The 19,003-nt window shown below is 40.0% G+C and overlaps 1 protein-coding gene across 2 annotated transcripts in view; it reads right to left on the bottom strand.

The window, feature by feature from the left end:
* LOC4578098 (lachesin) overlaps positions 1-19,003 on the bottom strand; it is a 42,946-nt gene that overhangs the window by 9,362 nt on the left and 14,581 nt on the right. For both annotated transcript variants that reach the window (XM_061658200.1, XM_061658199.1), the window contains exons 2-3: positions 5,259-5,365; positions 1,257-1,473 (exon numbers count right to left, since the gene is read on the bottom strand). In XM_061658200.1, the coding sequence (XP_061514184.1) occupies positions 1,257-1,473; positions 5,259-5,365 (324 nt within the window). The remainder of the gene's footprint in view (positions 1-1,256; positions 1,474-5,258; positions 5,366-19,003) is intronic.

The raw sequence follows: 19,003 nt of genomic DNA, 5'->3' as shown, positions 1-19,003 counted from the left end.
ATGAAAGTCCCTATGACATTGGCAAATCCACCAAGCTAAAACTATTTCCGCACAAGGGAAATAACACACTAAACATGGTCGGATAGGAACATTTGACATTCCCCATCATCTTTCAGCTCAAATTTGAAAAGCATTCATACGAAGTGAAATATTATTACGGATTGAGCAGCATCGCACGTCAGTTTAATCACTGTCGTTTCACGATTGACTCGTCGAGACGGCCTTCCCGTATTGTAATTGAATTAACGTACTGATAAATCGACAGTAAATGACGAATATGATAGGTACCGCTCCAGTCTCTCAACCCATTCGCTCGTGCGGTAGCAACATGTAGCACGCGTGGCGAACACAATATTACATTATGCCAGGCGTCGACTATTAAATCATCTTTCCGTCACTATCGTTACCGAATATGTTCCCATCCACCCGGCTATCGCAATATTTCGATCAACCACTCTTTTGACTACTAATGACAGGAAGGGGGCCTATACGTTATGCAATTGTCCCCCCTCCACTCCCCCCCTCTCATTCCGCGTTCAGGCTAGACCCCAGACCCCAGACCAAATGAGGAGAAAAACAGACCGACCGATCTATGCAACAGGCTACAACAGGCGATGGGTGCGTAAATATGATGCGTGATGAATAGACGATGTGTCGCTCGAAGGCAATTAAGTCGGCCCGAAAGCAACACATCCATCGGCCATCCATGAGTCTCGGATGCAGTCCAGTGTGATCGATTTGTATGCAACAAGTCACAGTCGTTGTAATTATGCCTTTTCCGGCAGTGTTCATGTGGGTGATGTTGGGTAAAACTGTGGTTAAATGGTGGCAGTCGCATGTTTCCCATTCGCCATCGAGGCAAAAATTTCCAAAACTAGAGGCGGCTTTTTGTGTGGCTAACAAGATATGATGTAATTAATAGGTGTAGCATTTCAATTTTAGTCATCAAAATGGTACCCTAACTTAATGGGAATTTATTCAGAAGTAATTGAATCATTTTTCAATGGCACAAGCAAACGATTTGTATCATTTCACCATTTTTCAACTAAAAAGATCTGTAGAGAAGTAAAAAATATCTCCCCATATTGAACACATTCCATCGGTCAATCTTGATATCGACGAATTTATCGAAAGTGGATGTTGGAAAAAAATAATTACAACCAAATGAACATCATATGGTACAACCGTTTGAGAAAAAAACCCATTTTCAATCAAAATGTCATTAATACTGTTAACACAAAAAATTGACACCTTACCCACAACATGAAGATAACCGAACTGCGTTTTTGCCGTCACCGTATTGATTTGACACATGTATCGGCCCTTGTCCTCCTCCTGCACGTTGGTGATGTGCAGGAACCACGTTTTGTGCTTGTCGTGCTTGTCGTGGGTAACGCTGATACGCGGATTTCGCGTGATGACGTGATTATGCACCGTCAGTATGGCCGACTGTTCGAAGTGCATCCATGCTACCTGTAAAATGAAACAAAAAGGAAAAAGGGGAAAACGATTTTAATTTTATTATTGTGTTTTAAACGTGAACCGAGACGGTGTGCCTATAATTGATAATAAATTGGAGTGATTTTGTGGGACACTTTTCCTAGAGGACACGTAAATTAATGACCGGAAGCGCATTGTGTAAATGGATCCTTTTCTCCCCCGGAACATTGCGTATATTGGCTAATGTTTATCGTAAACAATGGACGTAGCAAACATAAATTTTCCTTCTCTTTAGCAGCCCATCTAACTCTACTGGAAAGAAGGGAGACGGCAAAAGGTCGATGCTCGATGCGGAGCTGCTGGGTCACCAAAGATACAGCCGTCGACAAAACTCTTGCTACGTTTTGTCCTGTCTGAGGCACACCAACCCAAAATGATCGAGTGTAACACGGTTTTCATGCGGACGAAAATGGTGGATTCCTTCGCTGCTAGCGAAGAACCGTCCAAGTTTTATGGTCAGTTGGACAGTGCCAGATTACCCGTAGCTAGCCAGCACTGGTGCTAGCACACACTAGTCACTAGCCTCATTTGGCGATAAAAGATCACTGCAGCGGGATTGTCGTTATGGCAAAATTAGCTCATTGAAAGCGCCCATAAGCAGAGTGGGAAAATGTTCTTTTAATTGAATACGCTGGACCTGTGTTTCTGGAGCTGGCTTGGAGCTTCGAAGAATGTGACACAGCTCTGGGGATGGCTCAACATATGCTAGACTTGGCCCATGATCACATATACTATATAGCTGCATTTCAACGTCGGCCTCGAAAGCAAGGCCTAAAATGGGTGTAATTTAAATAAAACAAACATTACCGGTGCATTTTTGGGACTGGGCTCGAGCCAACTAACTTCCCACATGACTTGTCACAAAACGTAGTTGACAAAAAGTATGTACAGTAGTTTTCCCACAAAAAAGTAACATTGCTTTGGTGTACAAAAAGAAACAAAGCATTTCAAACATATAAAAGCAAAAGTTATTTTACCATTTCTCTAGACAAATATTTAAAAAGAATGTTTGTTTTTTCATCCAACTCTACACCATAAACTAAACATGTTTGGTGGGAAGTTTACGGCATATTCCTAATTCGTAAAAAATCCGTGCTCTTGCATACAAGTGTCCACCCAACGGCACATAAAAATTATGCACAACAATGCTCCGTACGATCCTGACGACGGTGATAATCGTGCTACTCTTAAGCACACGAACCTCGTTTAACGATCAAATGAATTTACTGGTTTTAAAAATGTCACTCCGTTCACTGTAACCGTTTCAGTAAACGGTCGGAAGCAGAACAGGCGAAGAGGGGTGGGATAGCTTTTCACGCCTCCATAATTAATATACGGGGAGAGCTTTAAAATTAAACTAATTTCAAACTGAGTCAACAAAACAGCCATCGTCATTTTCTTCCCATTATCGCTATTGTGTCGACCTTTATTGTTTACATCGGTAGTGCCAAAACTCGGGCTGGGGTGCGGTCGTCGTCTGTGGTGGCAGATGATGGAGGCCGAATGGCTTCCGATGTGCTAAGCTTCTTTTATGGTCGCCCCCAAAACCATCGACAAGCATGATGGTCGGTTTTTGAAAACGGTAAACCATGAACCTTTGCCAGAGCAGCTACCCTCAGTTTTTCGTCCTCCGTTTTTTGTTACTCCTCTCTGACTCTCCTTTCTAATCGTGATTGTTTCCCTGCTGCACGAAGCGTTTAACGAGGGGCATGGTGCCAAGTGAATGTGACACCGCGAGGGAGAGAATGTCATCCCGTGGACAGTGGGAAATCCATTCAATTTGGTGCTCAAAATTTTGGAAAAAAGTGAAAACTTGTGTTGATTACGTATGTTAAACGATGTGATAGAAATATTTATTATGAGTAATTTTTAAACATATTGAATTCATTGTTTAGGTTGTTTAAAATAACACAAAAATGCTTTAAACCCTTCTTCGTCGACCAATTTGAGGCTTTTCTGGTGCAGTGAAAAAGGAGACACCAACAGTCCAATGTTCGAATACAGGCATTGCATGAGTATGAGAAACATGCCTTATCATTTAATCAGTACTCAGTTTCACGCAATTTCATCACGGTTTTTTCGCTATTCTATTCTTTCAAGTTTGGTTTTAGTTAGCTATGAAAGGTGAGCTGCTTTTACTCGTAAAGTATGTGAATTGTGTTTAGCCGTGATTTTAAAACTTCGAAATCAATAATAACAATAGCAGAAATAGTCGTTACAGATATAAATAGTATAAAAATGATTCTTATAAATAAATAAAAAAATATTTTCAATTCATCATAGTAAAACAGTAATAACGACAGCAACAAAAATCGATTTGTTGTCTACAATAACTCTTGTATAAAAAACTGTATGTTTTACTTCACAGACATCATTAAGATGAGAGCACAATTACTATTATTATTTAATGGCTATTATAGTCTTGTTTAATGATAAGTATTACCTGTTAGCGTTAAGATATAATTGGTAAGTCGTTGCTACTGAATAATAATTAAAATATACTAATATGTTATATTTGTCATTTCATGTTGGCTTGCGTGCATAATGAAAAAAAAAAACTGGGCGAAAAATATGAATACGAAGATGCAATCAATATAACGATGCCTAAACCAATCCAAAACTACCAACAATATTTAATCTATCTTGACACAAGAGCGCACACAACGATATCTACATTAACAGCAAAACTATTTCCTAACAGTTCTGAATCGTTCCTACGCTGACCATACATTATTTATGTCGAGTGTTCTCCACCCCATACTGGCCCGTCGTGTAACACGGCCCAGATCGAAGGGCAAAACGAATTGAGCCCTTGAAGAGGTCGATCGAGCCGTGATTGTGTGAAAATTCCTATCCCCTGAACCGTACGCCGTTCTTCTCCTTTACCCGACCGGCAAAACCATCGCGCCTCGCAAAACTTCCTTATCTACTAATCTTCCCGAAACAGTGGCGACACGTATACGGCCACAGGCGTGCGCCGTCTCGACCGTTTTGTGCATTTCGAATGTGGAAGAGAACTTCCCCATTCAGCAAAAGTAAAATCAAACTGGCCAAACAAGTTAAACTCAGCGTCCTGCTTGGTGTGGTTTTTGAAACAAGTTCAGCTATTTGAAGCGCTCCCAATACCGTTTCGTTCGTTTTGCTCATTTTTAGTCTACAGTCATGCGTCCAGTCTCGGTCCTGGAGGAATCTGTGAAAATCCATTACATCAGTCTAGCCGAAAAGTGTGCAGCAAAAATTTCGTAAACAAACCTATAAATCGTCTCGTCTGCTGATGGAGGAGGTACTACTTCGAGGAGCGGGAGGAGTTGGTTCGGGAACGCGGAAATCAGGACAACCAACACCAACACCGATTTCAACTGTGTTTGGAATCGCACTGAAGCTGGCAACGAAGCTTTGAACAGGATAAATGAAAAAACGAGAGCGATATCTCCATTTCGCTGGTAAAAGCAAGAGCATGTCGAAATGGAGGTCACAACAGAGATTCACCTGGCGATAGAAGAATGGAAAGACGTTATCTCGCCAACAGAATTGAGGTCAGGACAGTTATGCATCGATCGAGAGACGAAGGAAAAATTAGGCTATAATTACTTTTTTATGGTAAATAACAAAGCCCAAACAAATTAATTTGAAAATAAAAGAAACACAAACAAACAAAACACATCCGAACTAAACACTGCGCATTCAATATTTCTGCTAGGGTAAGGGAAAGTGTAGGTAAAGGTTAATTTTAAAGTCTAACATTGCATCTAACGTACCTTGTAGGATCCCAGATTTTTCACCGAACAAGCCAATTTTACGTTCCGTCCTGCTGGCACGGTTATGTTTTCTATAACATCTGTAAACTCCGGATCTTCCAACACCGCTAGAAAAAATACAGGAAAAACAGAATTCATTATTTAGCGCTCTACTTTCCATATAGCTACAACTCACAACATAACTCAGAGAACATAAATGAGCCTGTTAATGAAAGTTGATCATTTTGACATGCTTGGTAATGATGTATGTCAACCGCTGCAACCAAACTGTCTGGAGAATGAGGTTCCGGAAGTAAAAGTTTAGCCACAGCGAGCAAGAGCGAACGTTGATACTATGGGGTATTCATTATAAGCAACAGGATTGAGTTCCTATGTGTTCAAATAGCTTATGGTTGCAAGGACTAATTATAGTGGTAGCCTTAATTTCACTGAATGAAGTAAGCGTCCTAACGTGCTTGATAAGTATTGAAGGAAAAAAATGAAATAATTATGAAATGTACTAGAAACGCATAGTATATTCACGAAAAACTTTACGGGAATACATGTTGAGTTCAGGATCCTTTGGAACAATCTAATAGAACTAAAGGCATTCGTTTCAAACTCATAAAACTCGTCCTTTTCAGGTTGCATCAAATTACATTCTCCTACTCCGCCTGCTCCCTAATTCGTATGACATTGAAGGGTTAAGGTTTAGGTCATGTAAGATGTGGGAAAGCCGAATTAAAAACAGAAACTTTCCCCTATTCCTAAGCGATGCAAGTACAGGAGTTTGTTAATTCGTGTCACGTTATTTGCTTGCAGCCCACAATTAGGGTTTAGGGGATTGATTCATCAGACATAAAAGTTTAATATGGAAAAGGATAGCGTTTTCTCATAAATTTATGCGGGTAATATACCACATTTAGTGGAATTAAAGTGGATTTATATTAGTATGTTTCTTACAGACGTTAAGGTATTGCACCAAATAACTTAAGCTAGAGTTTCTTTACTCGTGAAGGCCATAATATTAATTTTCATTTAAAACAATCAAACACACGACACAATCTTTGGAGGATAAGTGATTCACCCGCTCCAATGTGCTTTAATGGTTCCTTTGGCGAGTTTCTACTACCACCTACGAATACTAATCGATCAAATCAGCTCTTATAAAAATCCAGCAAAAATTTCCACCTATCGTCTCGCTTCCAATTTACCACCGAATGGCTATTTTCCGCAACGATTCTAGACTGGTGGCAACGATTGCTTCACAAAAGTTCACTTTCAATCGTAACCGATAATGTCGCTCGTTTCGTACGACCACCGCTGGACGCAGGAGAACATTGCTGCTTGCTTGCTTGCTTGCTGGTTGAAAACAGTCACAGTTGTTTCCTAGTCGGGATAGTACCCGCAGTCTCGACAGATCGGCGATCAGGACAAAATCCGTGGCACGTAATCGTATGGATGGCGATGGCGAATGAAAGGATACAATTGTAATTCAATTAAGGTTGATACTGAAATGGTGATTCAACCTAATTTCGTTTCTTCTCTGCTTTTTAGAAGCACAACGAACGGCGGTCCCTACCCAAAAAAGGGAGGGTTCTCAATGGGATGATGGTGAAAAGAGGAAGCTGAAAGTTACATACACACATCCGCAACATACGGAATGGATCCTTTTAGATGAGGTGCATCCTTCTAACGGCTTGCAAGGGCAGAACAACGGCTTGAAGGAGTGTATTTATCTACTGCTCTACCGTAGAACCACCGACGACGTCCAGTAGCTACGGGGATCCCTACGCTTGTGGGCGGGATAGGCTACGTATATTCTTTTAATATTCCGGAAATGTCGACAGCCGAAGTAAATAAAATTAAAGGCTACACTCCTTGTGCACTGGGTTGCTGTCGCGTTCAATTCCATTGCGGCCATCCAACTCTGTCGTACGAATTCGCACGGATCACGGGCACCGAGACAAACCTTTATCTTTATCCGTTCCGCTCATCCGATGGACATCCTTCGGGCTGGGGAAGGAGTCTTGGGTCTCGGGTGAAGGAGTCTAATGAAGTCGATGAGTTCAAGATTGTTTTAACGAGCATTGAATTCAACCGTAGAACCGACCTATTCCGAAACTTTTCGTGCCCTACCGCAGTGCCATGGCGCAGCGGAAGAATTTTGCTCTAAAGAGCGGAGCTGTTGTAGGGGCTGTGATTAAAAATTTTATCTCGAATGGCTGATTTTTGTGGAACGGATTTGGAACGGAAATTGATTTTGGATTGCGTCTTAAACTTTTTAAAGAAACATCTTTAGAATTGTAGTTTTAAGGACGAATTAAAATAAAAGAAAGTTGCCTTCGAAATAAATTGCATCTATAAATATTAAGGTCTATTTTGCACACTTTATCGATTCATATCATTCTCAAACGAGTGGGCTTATGAGTTACAACAAATGTATCCTGAGCAATTTGAGACCATGTTTTTCTGTTTGCAGTTGCAATGTTTCAAATAAACCCTTTCCAACAGCAATAGGAAAGCCCACATATGGTGAAGAACGACACGATCTCCCAAAACATTTTCGAAAACATCCGGTTTTGTAAGCCGAAGAGAGCCGACACAGCACAGGTTATGCAAAGTGGGTTTGCAATGGGTACAGAATGCCAGGACAGGAAAGCATATTTTTCTAAATTAAGCACGCATGAAATACTTTTCCCATTCTTTTTCAACGGTGTCTCTATGGTCTGTCTCTTTCAACACGATCCTCTCTCGAACACGATTTACTCGAAGCTTTTTCAATAAACATAAACTTTTTGTTCACTTGTACCATCCCACAAAGGACATACGCGCGCAAAAAACAACTCCCGGTAACCACATTTACGACAAAAGAAAGAAAAAAATATACGTAACCTGTATAAGGGATAGAAAAGAGCGTGCGAGAGGTCCTCATGTGTTGGGGCAAAAAGTTTGCACTTTTAGTGCACTGTCCCTGTACACACACACACACACTTTTATCTTTTACTCTTCATTCAGCTGTGTTTTTCTGCTTTCTTGCAACCATGTTCTAAAGGATCATCCTCACAGATCAGACTAGCAAACGGTTCTTCCCAGGATTTGCTCCAAGCAACGAAGCTACAATTGTAAAAGGGTTGGATAAAAATCTCACAATTCAGGAGGAGTGTGTGAGTGTTTGTGAGTTTGTCGTCGCTTGTTGTTTGTTGGCAGCCTTGTACCTTAGCTTGTGCATTTGTAACCTAGAAAGAAATGGCAACATTCAAACCATCCCAGTGCGAGGGGAAAAGAATTGGGCGTCAATTGTGGGGATTTGGCTTGCCGTGTAAAGCTTGCAATTGCTTAAGAAACGAGTGTAAGTCGTTCGAGATGCAATTGTTGGATATGATTATATCACTACGATTGCTTGGAGGGAATTACTTATTGTGTTATCTTTTTTTATTTTGGTTCACATATTGTTGTTTTCATCAATTCCGCTTTCATTGCACATTTTCTTACAAAAGAACACAAAATTTTCTAGCAATTGTTTCAATATTTTAAACATTTCTCACATGAAGTGCAACAAACGATTAGCAACAAATCATTTGCAAGATAAAAAAAACTTATCAGCCTTTTTGAACTCTTCACACTGCACCTTCAAAATCCTCACGCTTTCTGAATTATTACCTTTTTACCACACCAATGTCCATACAGTGAATATTTACATTTATTCATTTTCCGCTTATTTGCTTCCCTTTTTACGGTACAGAATAAACGGCAAGCCGACCAAAGAAAAGGGATATGCCCTAAAGTCTCATACGTTAAAACGCTGGAACCGAACGCTACCTTTCAGTTGGGTCATATTTTGCAAAGGTGTGCTTGTCCTTCCGATTTCTCACATCCCACACACACATGCACACAAACTCACACATACACCCATCCACCGGTACACACGATGGAGGGTCGAAACGGTACTGTACCAAGGAAATCACGGGCAAAGGCGGGCAAAGATTTATGCAGACGTTCGTGCCACCGCAAGCGGAAAGCGAGTAAGTTGGCAAGTAGATTGAAAAATCCTTCCCCAAAAAGCCAAAACCAAACACAAATGGTTCACGCGTTGGGGGGAAAAACGTTGCTTCACAAAATCAAATAGACACTCGGGAGCACTCGGGAAACATAACCCATTTTTTGTTGTTTTGCTTTCGTTCCAGTGGAAAGTGAAGAGAAAACTTTGACCAAAGGATGTGAGGAACAGCTGGAGTGATAGGGAGAAAGAGAGAGAAAAAGAAACAGAGAGAGAGAGAGAGAGAGAGAGAGAGAGAGAGCACCAACAACAGCCGGTGGAGGTAGGTCCCAACTGCTCTATGCATTATGATTTTTACGTACTCGCCATTTCCATATTTCGATTTCCTGCTGTCAAACGATGTCAAAAGTATGTTTCCGCCAACAAGCATGAGCACCGGTGCACATATGTGACAATGGAGGCCTGGAAGGGCTAAAAAAGCATAACGGCTGTTCTCCACCAAAAGAGCCACAACAATCGAGGGCCAGCCGAGGTACAATGTCACCGTCGACGAAATATAAAGGCAATGGCATAAGAGATATTGATTGATTTTGTTAAAAGGACCTTTCGCGGTGATGTACAAAGCACAGATTCACAGGAGCTATCTTTTAAGAGGTGAATTGTTGTGAGCGTAGCACTGGCAGAAAGAGTATATCTATTCAATAGCTACTAGCAGTAATTTGATTGATGGTTGGTTAACAATTTGGCTGCGAATAGAACTGAGCTGTTTGTGGTATTGTGCAGTTGAATGTTATTAATAAACCAGATTTTTTAAGCAAACATGGTTATATTGTTAACAAGGTGAATATGAAGAAAATAATATTAATTTTATTAATTACATCTAGGGTAATTTTCGAATTGTTGCACACCACCCAATTATTGCACAGTGCGTATAAATTGTTCAATAATTGTAAAGTGTTCAATAATTGGCCATGAAGAGTGCAATAATCAAATTTGGAGTTTTTGTAAGTGCGCAATACTAGGTTTAAAAATCAGTATTTCTTGGCATTCACCATAATTTTTAACACTTAAATAAAATAAACATACTATTTTTGAAACAATAATGATGTATTCTAGACACAAATAACAAGAATTTTGTGGTTTTATCCACACTGCAAAATTTGCACATATTAATTAGACTATAATATAGCATTTCTTGGTAATTATGTTAATTAATTAGCAAAAATTAAGTCATATCTTCGGGTGGCCGATAAAATATATTTAGAGAAAAAGTTACATTCTATTGTGTTCAGGAAATTGTTGCCACAGTTGCCATGCACCTGCAATTTTTAAAATTTCCATATAATTTCAAGAAATGTTTTGAAATAGTTGTTTTGAGTCTATTTTTTTCATAAGGAAAAGACTACAGAAATAAGTACTATGACAATATATTATATATTATCGCATTCTAGAAAGATAGAGTTGTAATGTTTATGTCAGTAATTTAAATACTATCAATTAAAAAAACAGTATAATTTCCATCAAATGCTTATTGACTTGATTGATATTTCAGCTCATTGAAACCTCTCAAATCCAATAAAAATTGCTCTAAATTTATAATCATGTTATTTGTTTTCAATTTTAAGAACAATATAGACGATGTTGTTTTTAAAACACAATCAAACACAATAAAATGAAGAATATTAATTGACTTACAAAAAACAATGTTGCACGCTACAACATTTTATAAAGGAAAAAAAGTTATTTTATTGATAGTCTTCGTCAATTTAGCAATATCTTTTAGAGAAAAATCGTATCTTGTGGAATATCAATTGAATGAACATTTGATATTCACTATACTAAAGACAGTTTGTTTTATGAACGTTTTGAGTTACTTGAATCTGATCTTTATTTTAACTTTCGAATTTGCACGATTTGTTTTTATCTTATTTTTTTTACTTCAACTTTTACACTCATTTGGACAGATACTAATGTTCGTATTCTATAACGTCTGCATTCTAGAAATCTCTATATCGGCCAGTATTATTTTAAGAAGCACCCATAGAAATGTGTCTTACCGCACAAACATAAGCAAACTGAATGTTTTTTTTTGTTTTTGTAAAATGTAATGATCATACCCCTTTTAACAACGAGCTATTTCTACTGACAAACACATTTCTCACATTCTTCAATGCTCCCAAAATGGAGAAAGGTCGCACACGAAAATGTTGTCACTTGTCACCGGTGATTAGTTTTCTGCCCTGAGGAAATGTTCTTTTACCACTAACTAACACATATTAAAAAAAAAACTAAGGTGGTATATCTTGTGGGTGAAACTCGGACACATTTTCAAATGAGCAGAACACACACACACGCACACTGTACTTCATTACGCACATTCCAAGACGGAAAGACCTTTTCAGCATCTTCGTCAGTGGACTGCGACTGAGCCGCTAGCAGCAAATGTTAAACGATTGAAACTGGCGCCAGTGTCACCCAAGCCACGTACAGAACATTTTCCGTCCTGAAATCCGTCATCATATTCTCGCAACGGGTAAACACGTGGCAGAGTTCGACCTGCTTATTGCGCAATACATACATATCGATGTTCCAACAGCGCACTGACGTCGTAGCGACTACGGACGGCTAATCATCGCGAGACGGAGAGAAGTCATCCAAATTTATGGCAAGATTATGAGTCTATAAAATCAGATTTAATAACCACTTTCCTTACCGCACACATCCTTGGTTAAGGGTGGATGAAAGTCGACGATGCATAGGGAAAAGATTCGTCTTCATCTGTCATATTTTCATCATCAATGTTTGCGCTCCGTAGCACGTGTTTCTTTGAATCCTTACCCAACTACTACGAAACACACAAAAGTGTCTCAAGTCGAAAAAATCACTGCTTACCGTACATACAATTATATTCTAATTCCTGTTCCTCTTAATTTTCCCGTTTAAACGTTGTGCAGGAAGAACAACCCTACTTCATTCTTACCAGTGTTGGTTTTAGCTATGTCGGGTCACTTTTTCTTCGCAATGAAATTCCCTTGTTGTAAACGTTGACTGGCTTTGTTTCAGATTTGTGCTAAATAAATCAAACCACCTTTTGAATTGTTAATGGTGCCTTCATGCGTGTAATTCATGTAGGATTTTTTTCCAGTCCATTTGGCGCTCCAGTATTGGATTGTTGTCAATGGTACGATTCTTTTAATGGGTAGAAAATATAGCATTTGTAGCAAAATGTTTAACCATATAATTGAAGATTTAATATGCTGCATGTATTTTATGTAAAATAATATTATGTGCATCAAATTCAACGTATCGTTTCATCCGTTCGTTTTCTCCTTAAACATGTAAAATTTTATGTTCTCTCTACACTCTCCTAGGTGGATTTAGCATGTTCCATTTTATTACTGCCGGCGCGAGCGCCCGACCATGAAACATGAATGGAAACGCAAAGCAAACGTAACTGGAAGAAAGGTTTCCGCAACACGCGGAGGGTTTACTTTTGGATTGCTTCCCACAAAACGTAGAACGTTTTCCATACACCGAGCTCACCCAGCTTTTGAGGCAAGTCAACATTGTTCACCCTAATGGCCCAATGCCACTTGATTTGCTTCACTGTTTCACCAGGGTTTCCCCAGTATCCGCAAAACCGCTACAACTGCAGACGTCGACGACACAGTTTGCAGTGGTTTGGTTACGAATTTTTACTGCCAGCAGCGTCTACCACACATCCCAGTTACGGTGCATTTGCCACAAAAACATGCGAAGCATCCCCGTGACCCCCTAACGGCAGTCAAATAATTTTTCTAAATTCAAATCGACAATTTCCTCCTCACAACGTTAACGTTTTTGTTTGGTTTTCCGTTGTGCAAATGCGAAAGAACGCGTTACACATCTCTACAATACGTACTATAGAGCCTACTTTCGCTTACGAGACATTCGGCAAGATGAAGGGCAGGAAACTCATTTTCCTTATGTGACCCGATCACTATCTGCCGTCCCATCTGGTGTCCTGCTCCTTCTCCTCGTGTCGTTCTAGTGCAAAAGGTTTAAGGCGCAATAATGCGCCAGAATACGTCGGAACAACAGGCTGAAAATCAGACATTCCGCCAACTGGCAATCGACAAAGGGGGCAGCAAAGGACAGACGAAAGCACTTGCGTGAATTATGTTGGCACACGATCACGGAAAGCTAGGGCTCAATTTGGTCGGATAACAGCTTGAGATTTTCGATCGAACCCGATATCGACGTTTCGATATAGCGCTCTCGAGCATGCTGTCACAGGATTTTACGTCTCGAGTTCCTGGCTGCACCCCTACTGTCCGCACGTGTGTTGGCAAAGATAAGAAGTTCTATCGAACGGACGGACAACGCATCGGTGGCTGTTCCTTTCGTTCCGCCATTCGTTGCGGTCGGAATCAAAATTAATCCCGTAGCACATGTTGCGTTAAAATGTAATAAATTGATAGTGACGCTCATTTTGGTGTTTTTGTTTTTATTGTCTTTTCCTTCGTCAGAAGACTGTGCCTGCCGTACCGTGTCGTCGTTGGCGCCAGTTGTTGTCCTAGGACGTGGTAAGACTTTCTCCTCTGGTAACGATTTCCCTTCTTCATGCTTAAACGGCTCAGACGGACTACACCGCTGGATAAATCGATGCACCGAGCTCTTACAAGTTTTGTAATCGCCATTAGCATTCAACAGTATGTAGGATGCCGCATTGCTAAACTGTTTTTAGCTGGAGTTTGTACTGCAATGCTAGAAGCAGCTGTAGAAAGCATTAATAATAGCTTTCATTTTCTAATGCGAGGGTTGAAATAAATGAGATCGATGCAATTTCATCAGGATAACATACGCAATAAACGAGAGTTGATATTTATTGCTTTGCGTTGTTTCAATCGGAGAAAACAACAATGATATGGATGAGTTTGTATTCGTTTGTGTCACTCTAGACTGTCATTAGGCTCGGAATTCAATAATTAGTATACGCATGAACCCAACTGGGATTCAAGAGATGAGTAATGTGTCCAGAGGTTTATTCCGTTTTCGCTGTACACTTTATTGCAGAATATTCAATTTGTAATTTTTTTTTAGTATTTTTGCTTCGTCATACGATGTCAGAATATAGATATTATAGAATATGAACATAGTCCTTAACATTAATGTTAGAGGAAGTCGTTTAATAATATTTAAAATCAAACAACACGTTTTTTTTTGCAATGTTGAGTAAACAACTCCCTAACTTTTACAGTTTTGATAATGTACATGACGTTTTGAAGTTTCTTGCCCAATCATTAAAGCATAAAATTATCCAACTTTTAAATAAATAAATAAATTTTGAATTATGATTTTATAATATTTGTTACCAATAGCAGAATAAATAATATAGAAAATAATAAAGAAAATAATATAGAAAATTTTATTTTTGTTGGGGACAGTCCCATGGTACAGTCGTCAACTCGAACCACTCAATAACATGCCCGCCATGGGTTCAAGCCCAGAATGGACTGTCCCTCCGTAGCAAGGATTGACTATCCGGCTGCGTGGTAATGAATTAAGTCTCGACAGCCTGTGCATGTCCACGTAGGACGTTACGCCAAATAGAAGAAGAAGAAGAAGAAAATTTTGTTAACATTTTAGATTTAGCAGTATAATTAAAGCAGTTGAAGTTAACATCAAATCCAGATATTGTATTCAGCTCACTTCTATTATTTATTATCTAAAATTGACTGTCTGCGATTTAACGTTTTGCTTAAAATAAATTATCAGGCGAATTCTATTCATATAATCGAGTCGTTTCGACGTCGAGTTGATGAATTCTGTGTGTTCTTTTGTATGGGAAAGTTAACTTTGGAGTTCAATTTCTCCACTTGAATCGAATCGAATAGAATAAACCTATATAACTGCTTAAATATTTACAATATTTGTATATGTCATTACATTTTAACAAATGTTACCAAAATTTTACTTTGATTATGGTAGCTTCAACCATGGGGCGAATTACAATGTTTATTTAACATAATAAACAAATAATACCGACTAGCATTTGAGCTGATATGTTACACCCATTGTACTGCTGTCAACGTATTCCCATCATAAAACAACGACCGTTTAAGGGTTAATGATTTATTTTTGTAAGCATATCACACAGACGCCGATGAGATTGTACGCGCCCGTTTCCAACCGATGCGCTACGCTACGGATCTATCCAACCCCTGACGCAAATGGTCACAGCATTAGACTGTCGATTGTAACAATAAACAATGAAACCACGCTCTAAACGACTGATGATATCATTAGCCGAAATGAAAACATCCGCTCACAGTGGGCCAGCCGATACCGAGCGCACGGGGACGCGGTGTCTTTTTTCCATCCCTCCAGCTTAAGACACACCGATGGATACGCAGTTTTCCTCATTTGTGTCTACCGTCTTCATCGCACCCGGCACAAGCTTCGATACTTGCATCTGCCACAATATGCAATCGATCACGTGCCCTTTCGTCGTCAGAAGAAAACAATCCTTCTCGCGCACCCTAAAATGTTTACTTCGCGCACACACTTGTTTACGGTGCGGCAAAAGGCATCCCACCGGGTTTGCTTTTCACCGGTGAATGGTGATGATAGTTTACAACTGGCATTTTTATTTACGTTTTTCTTTGTTTTAAATTCGACTAAGCGGAGGAATTTTCCTCTTTCTTCTACAGAATGTGGCTTTTCTTGTGTGCCATATGTAGCCAATCACGCTCGGGTTAATAGAAAGGATTAGTTCTGGTTGTGCTTCGGAGAATATTAAGATGTTAAGCTTATTGATGAAACAAATTCAACTGCTTTTCATTCAGGAGGAACGGTCCATAAAGGCTGTATTGCCAAAAAAAGCAATTAATGTATTATTATTTCATAAAAATATGTTATGTCAGTCTGATCTTTTATATGTGATTATATGTGTTGTCGTGTGATATTTTCATCGTTCGAATTTAAAAAGTTCATGTTGACAAATACATTTCTGAGATCGTCTGTCCCGTTTTCAACTCGAGCGGTATAGAGAATATAGCAAAAAATTCGATTTTTTGTTGTAGACGCGATTTCAATACTTCTAATTATTCGTATAACCAGAACCAATAATCATTAAGATTTGTAGCATTTAAAGTCAATTATAATGGACCAAATGTAGTGCTATGTGATAACCTCCATAATAGGTTAAATTTTCATTTTCTTTCGCCTTCAAATTAGGCCGTCAAATTCTTTCAACACGGCGCATAATACCCTTTAAGAATGAATACGTATAATTGATAGAACAAACATTGGGCTACACGCTTACATCAACGCAGCATTCTTCCGTACCTTTCCGAATGGCCAACATCTCTTGTTTACCAACGCCTGTTCCCCGGCATCAATACGACAAGACGATTGAATTAAACGCAATCCTACCCCCCACCCCAACACACACACACATGCTTACGCACAGAAACAAAACAAGAAGGAAAATTCCTTTTCCACCCATGGATCGTTCCAATCGAAATGAATCGAGCCGCGTTGTCGTATTTGTTCGACGCTGATGGCGATGTTTCTATTATTTATTATGCCTTCTTCCCCTGCCGGAACTGACGCTGACGGGCCAAAAGCGTGTGGGTAGATCGCATACCGAAGCACCGAAACACTCACAACGGACGCGGCGCGTCAGAATCCCGTCCACGCTTCGTACGCACAGTCACAGACGAGACGTACTCATGAATGTGTAAACATTCTGATCCACCTCCTCTGATCGGGCGTTTCGGGTTTTCCGCTTCCAGCGGCATTTTCCGACCATTTAGACGAAAACCCCTTTCAACCCCGAGGCTCACGCTGTCGCCCACTTCCTTTGAACCCAACCGGGGCGGTACACCAACGGGAACGAGAAAGATACAGTTTGTAGCCAATGCGATGGTGGGGATGGAGCATAAAAGAGTTTTCCCCTTTTTAACCTCGAACAAACGGGAGCCTCCGTGTTTTTTTTCGGTAGAGGGGAGCACGCTTATTGTGTTGTTTTGCTTGTTTTTCCACGCTCCACACTTTGCGTGCTTCGCCACTTCGTTGTTGAAGTGGGAAACACTTCACACGGCAACCTTTAACCGAAAACGGTGTGCTAATCGTTGCCGACGAAAAACCCTTTCGCAAGTGGAGCAGTAGGCACCGTTTGAGACGCAAGGGGTAATTTATGGAAATTATGAAAATTGTTAAATGATATCCTGATATTTGTATCCACATGACACGTGTGTGTGTGTGTGTGTGTGTGCGTAGGTGCGGCCATAACGATAGGCAACACGGTACCGGCCCCAGTTGAACGGGATGTGGAGAACTTGTTGCTACATTATGTTTGTCATCGGATCGACTCCAATATCCGCTTCTCCTCCGGAATGTTTCCGCACATTTGACCCTGACCGTCCTTTCTCCCGTCATAGCTACTGCCAGACATTAATATGCTCACGAATATAGCGCACAACCCTTGCTTTTCAGATTTATGACCGGTAGATTGGATCTGATTGCATCGAATTTCGTAAGCAACCATGCACGTCGCCACGAGCATGTTTTTCTCTCTCCTCTACTGAGGTTCGTTTTTATTCGCCCTTTCACGTTCGGGCAAATGCGTCATTTCGGGACAGTGAAGGAAAAAAACAACACATAATAATTTAAAGTGCTTTTGACAACTTTTTTTTTCTTCGTAGCTCTATTAAACATCGAATGAAACCTGTTTGTGCCTGATGGGTGCAATACGAATGGAACAGCATTCATTTCTTCATTTCTCATTTAATTTGCTATCAACCGGCGAATGTCGTCGTCATGCTGGGGTGTAAATTAATATATGACGAATGCTTGACAGTTGGCGCAAGAATGTCAAAGTTAACGTGTGCATTTAGTGGCTGTGATCAGCACAGCGGGTTGCGGAATATAGCACAGGGCGTCTGGATTTTATTAATAAGCGCATGAAAATAACTTTTTAAATGTCAATATCGCCGGACCGATGCTCTTCCGTCTTGCCAATGAATGGTCTAGATTGAACGAAAGGAAATGTCGTGGAAAATGAGCAGGTTGCCAAAAATATGAGAAATATGACAAGCGCATACACAATGTTCTGGAACATTTAGCTAACCCCTTTTTGAAGGTTTCGCGTAATCAGCTATTTTTCACATTGAACATGCAATTTACTGGGGGCAATTATGTTTGTGATTCTCGAGAAGGGAATGAAATGTTATACAAACATGCAAACGTGAATATTTTTTGTACTTTTTTTGCCATTTTTCTGTGAGTAGTATGCAATATATTTCTATGGCATTCGAATGGTAGTACCGAACAATAGTTCGCTAGTGTTCATTTGTCTGTAATCGATCAGCATTTATACAAAGGAAGAGGCAAAAAAATCTCCCATAGTGCTGGTAAAACGAGCTACCGATACCACACTCACTACAATTGTTTACCTCTCTATTCGACCTATGCCAGTTTTTACTGGAAGTATGCCTCCTGGTGCCGTACTTCAGCAAAGAAGCGTACGTCTTGCTACTAATCGCCATACGTGCCCGGCTGGAGCTGGTAGTTTATTCATCAGACTTTTGATTTGCATGAAGCATTACCATTACAACGAGGCAGATAAGAGCAATCAAACTAGGGCAAAGTCAAGTTCTCTATTGAGAGCAAGAAAATTGAAATACTGAAGGCGTAAGGCGTTGTGGTAACCGGAGAAGTTTCAATCATCCGTCCGTCGACGGGGCCTCATTTGACCTGAGGAAACTATTTCACTGCAGAA

Source organism: Anopheles gambiae, chromosome 3 (genome assembly GCF_943734735.2).
Source record: "Anopheles gambiae chromosome 3, idAnoGambNW_F1_1, whole genome shotgun sequence".
Classification (NCBI taxonomy): domain Eukaryota; kingdom Metazoa; phylum Arthropoda; class Insecta; order Diptera; family Culicidae; genus Anopheles; species Anopheles gambiae.
Note: the sequence above shows the minus strand (reverse complement) of the source record. Positions and strands in the feature narration are given on the sequence as shown.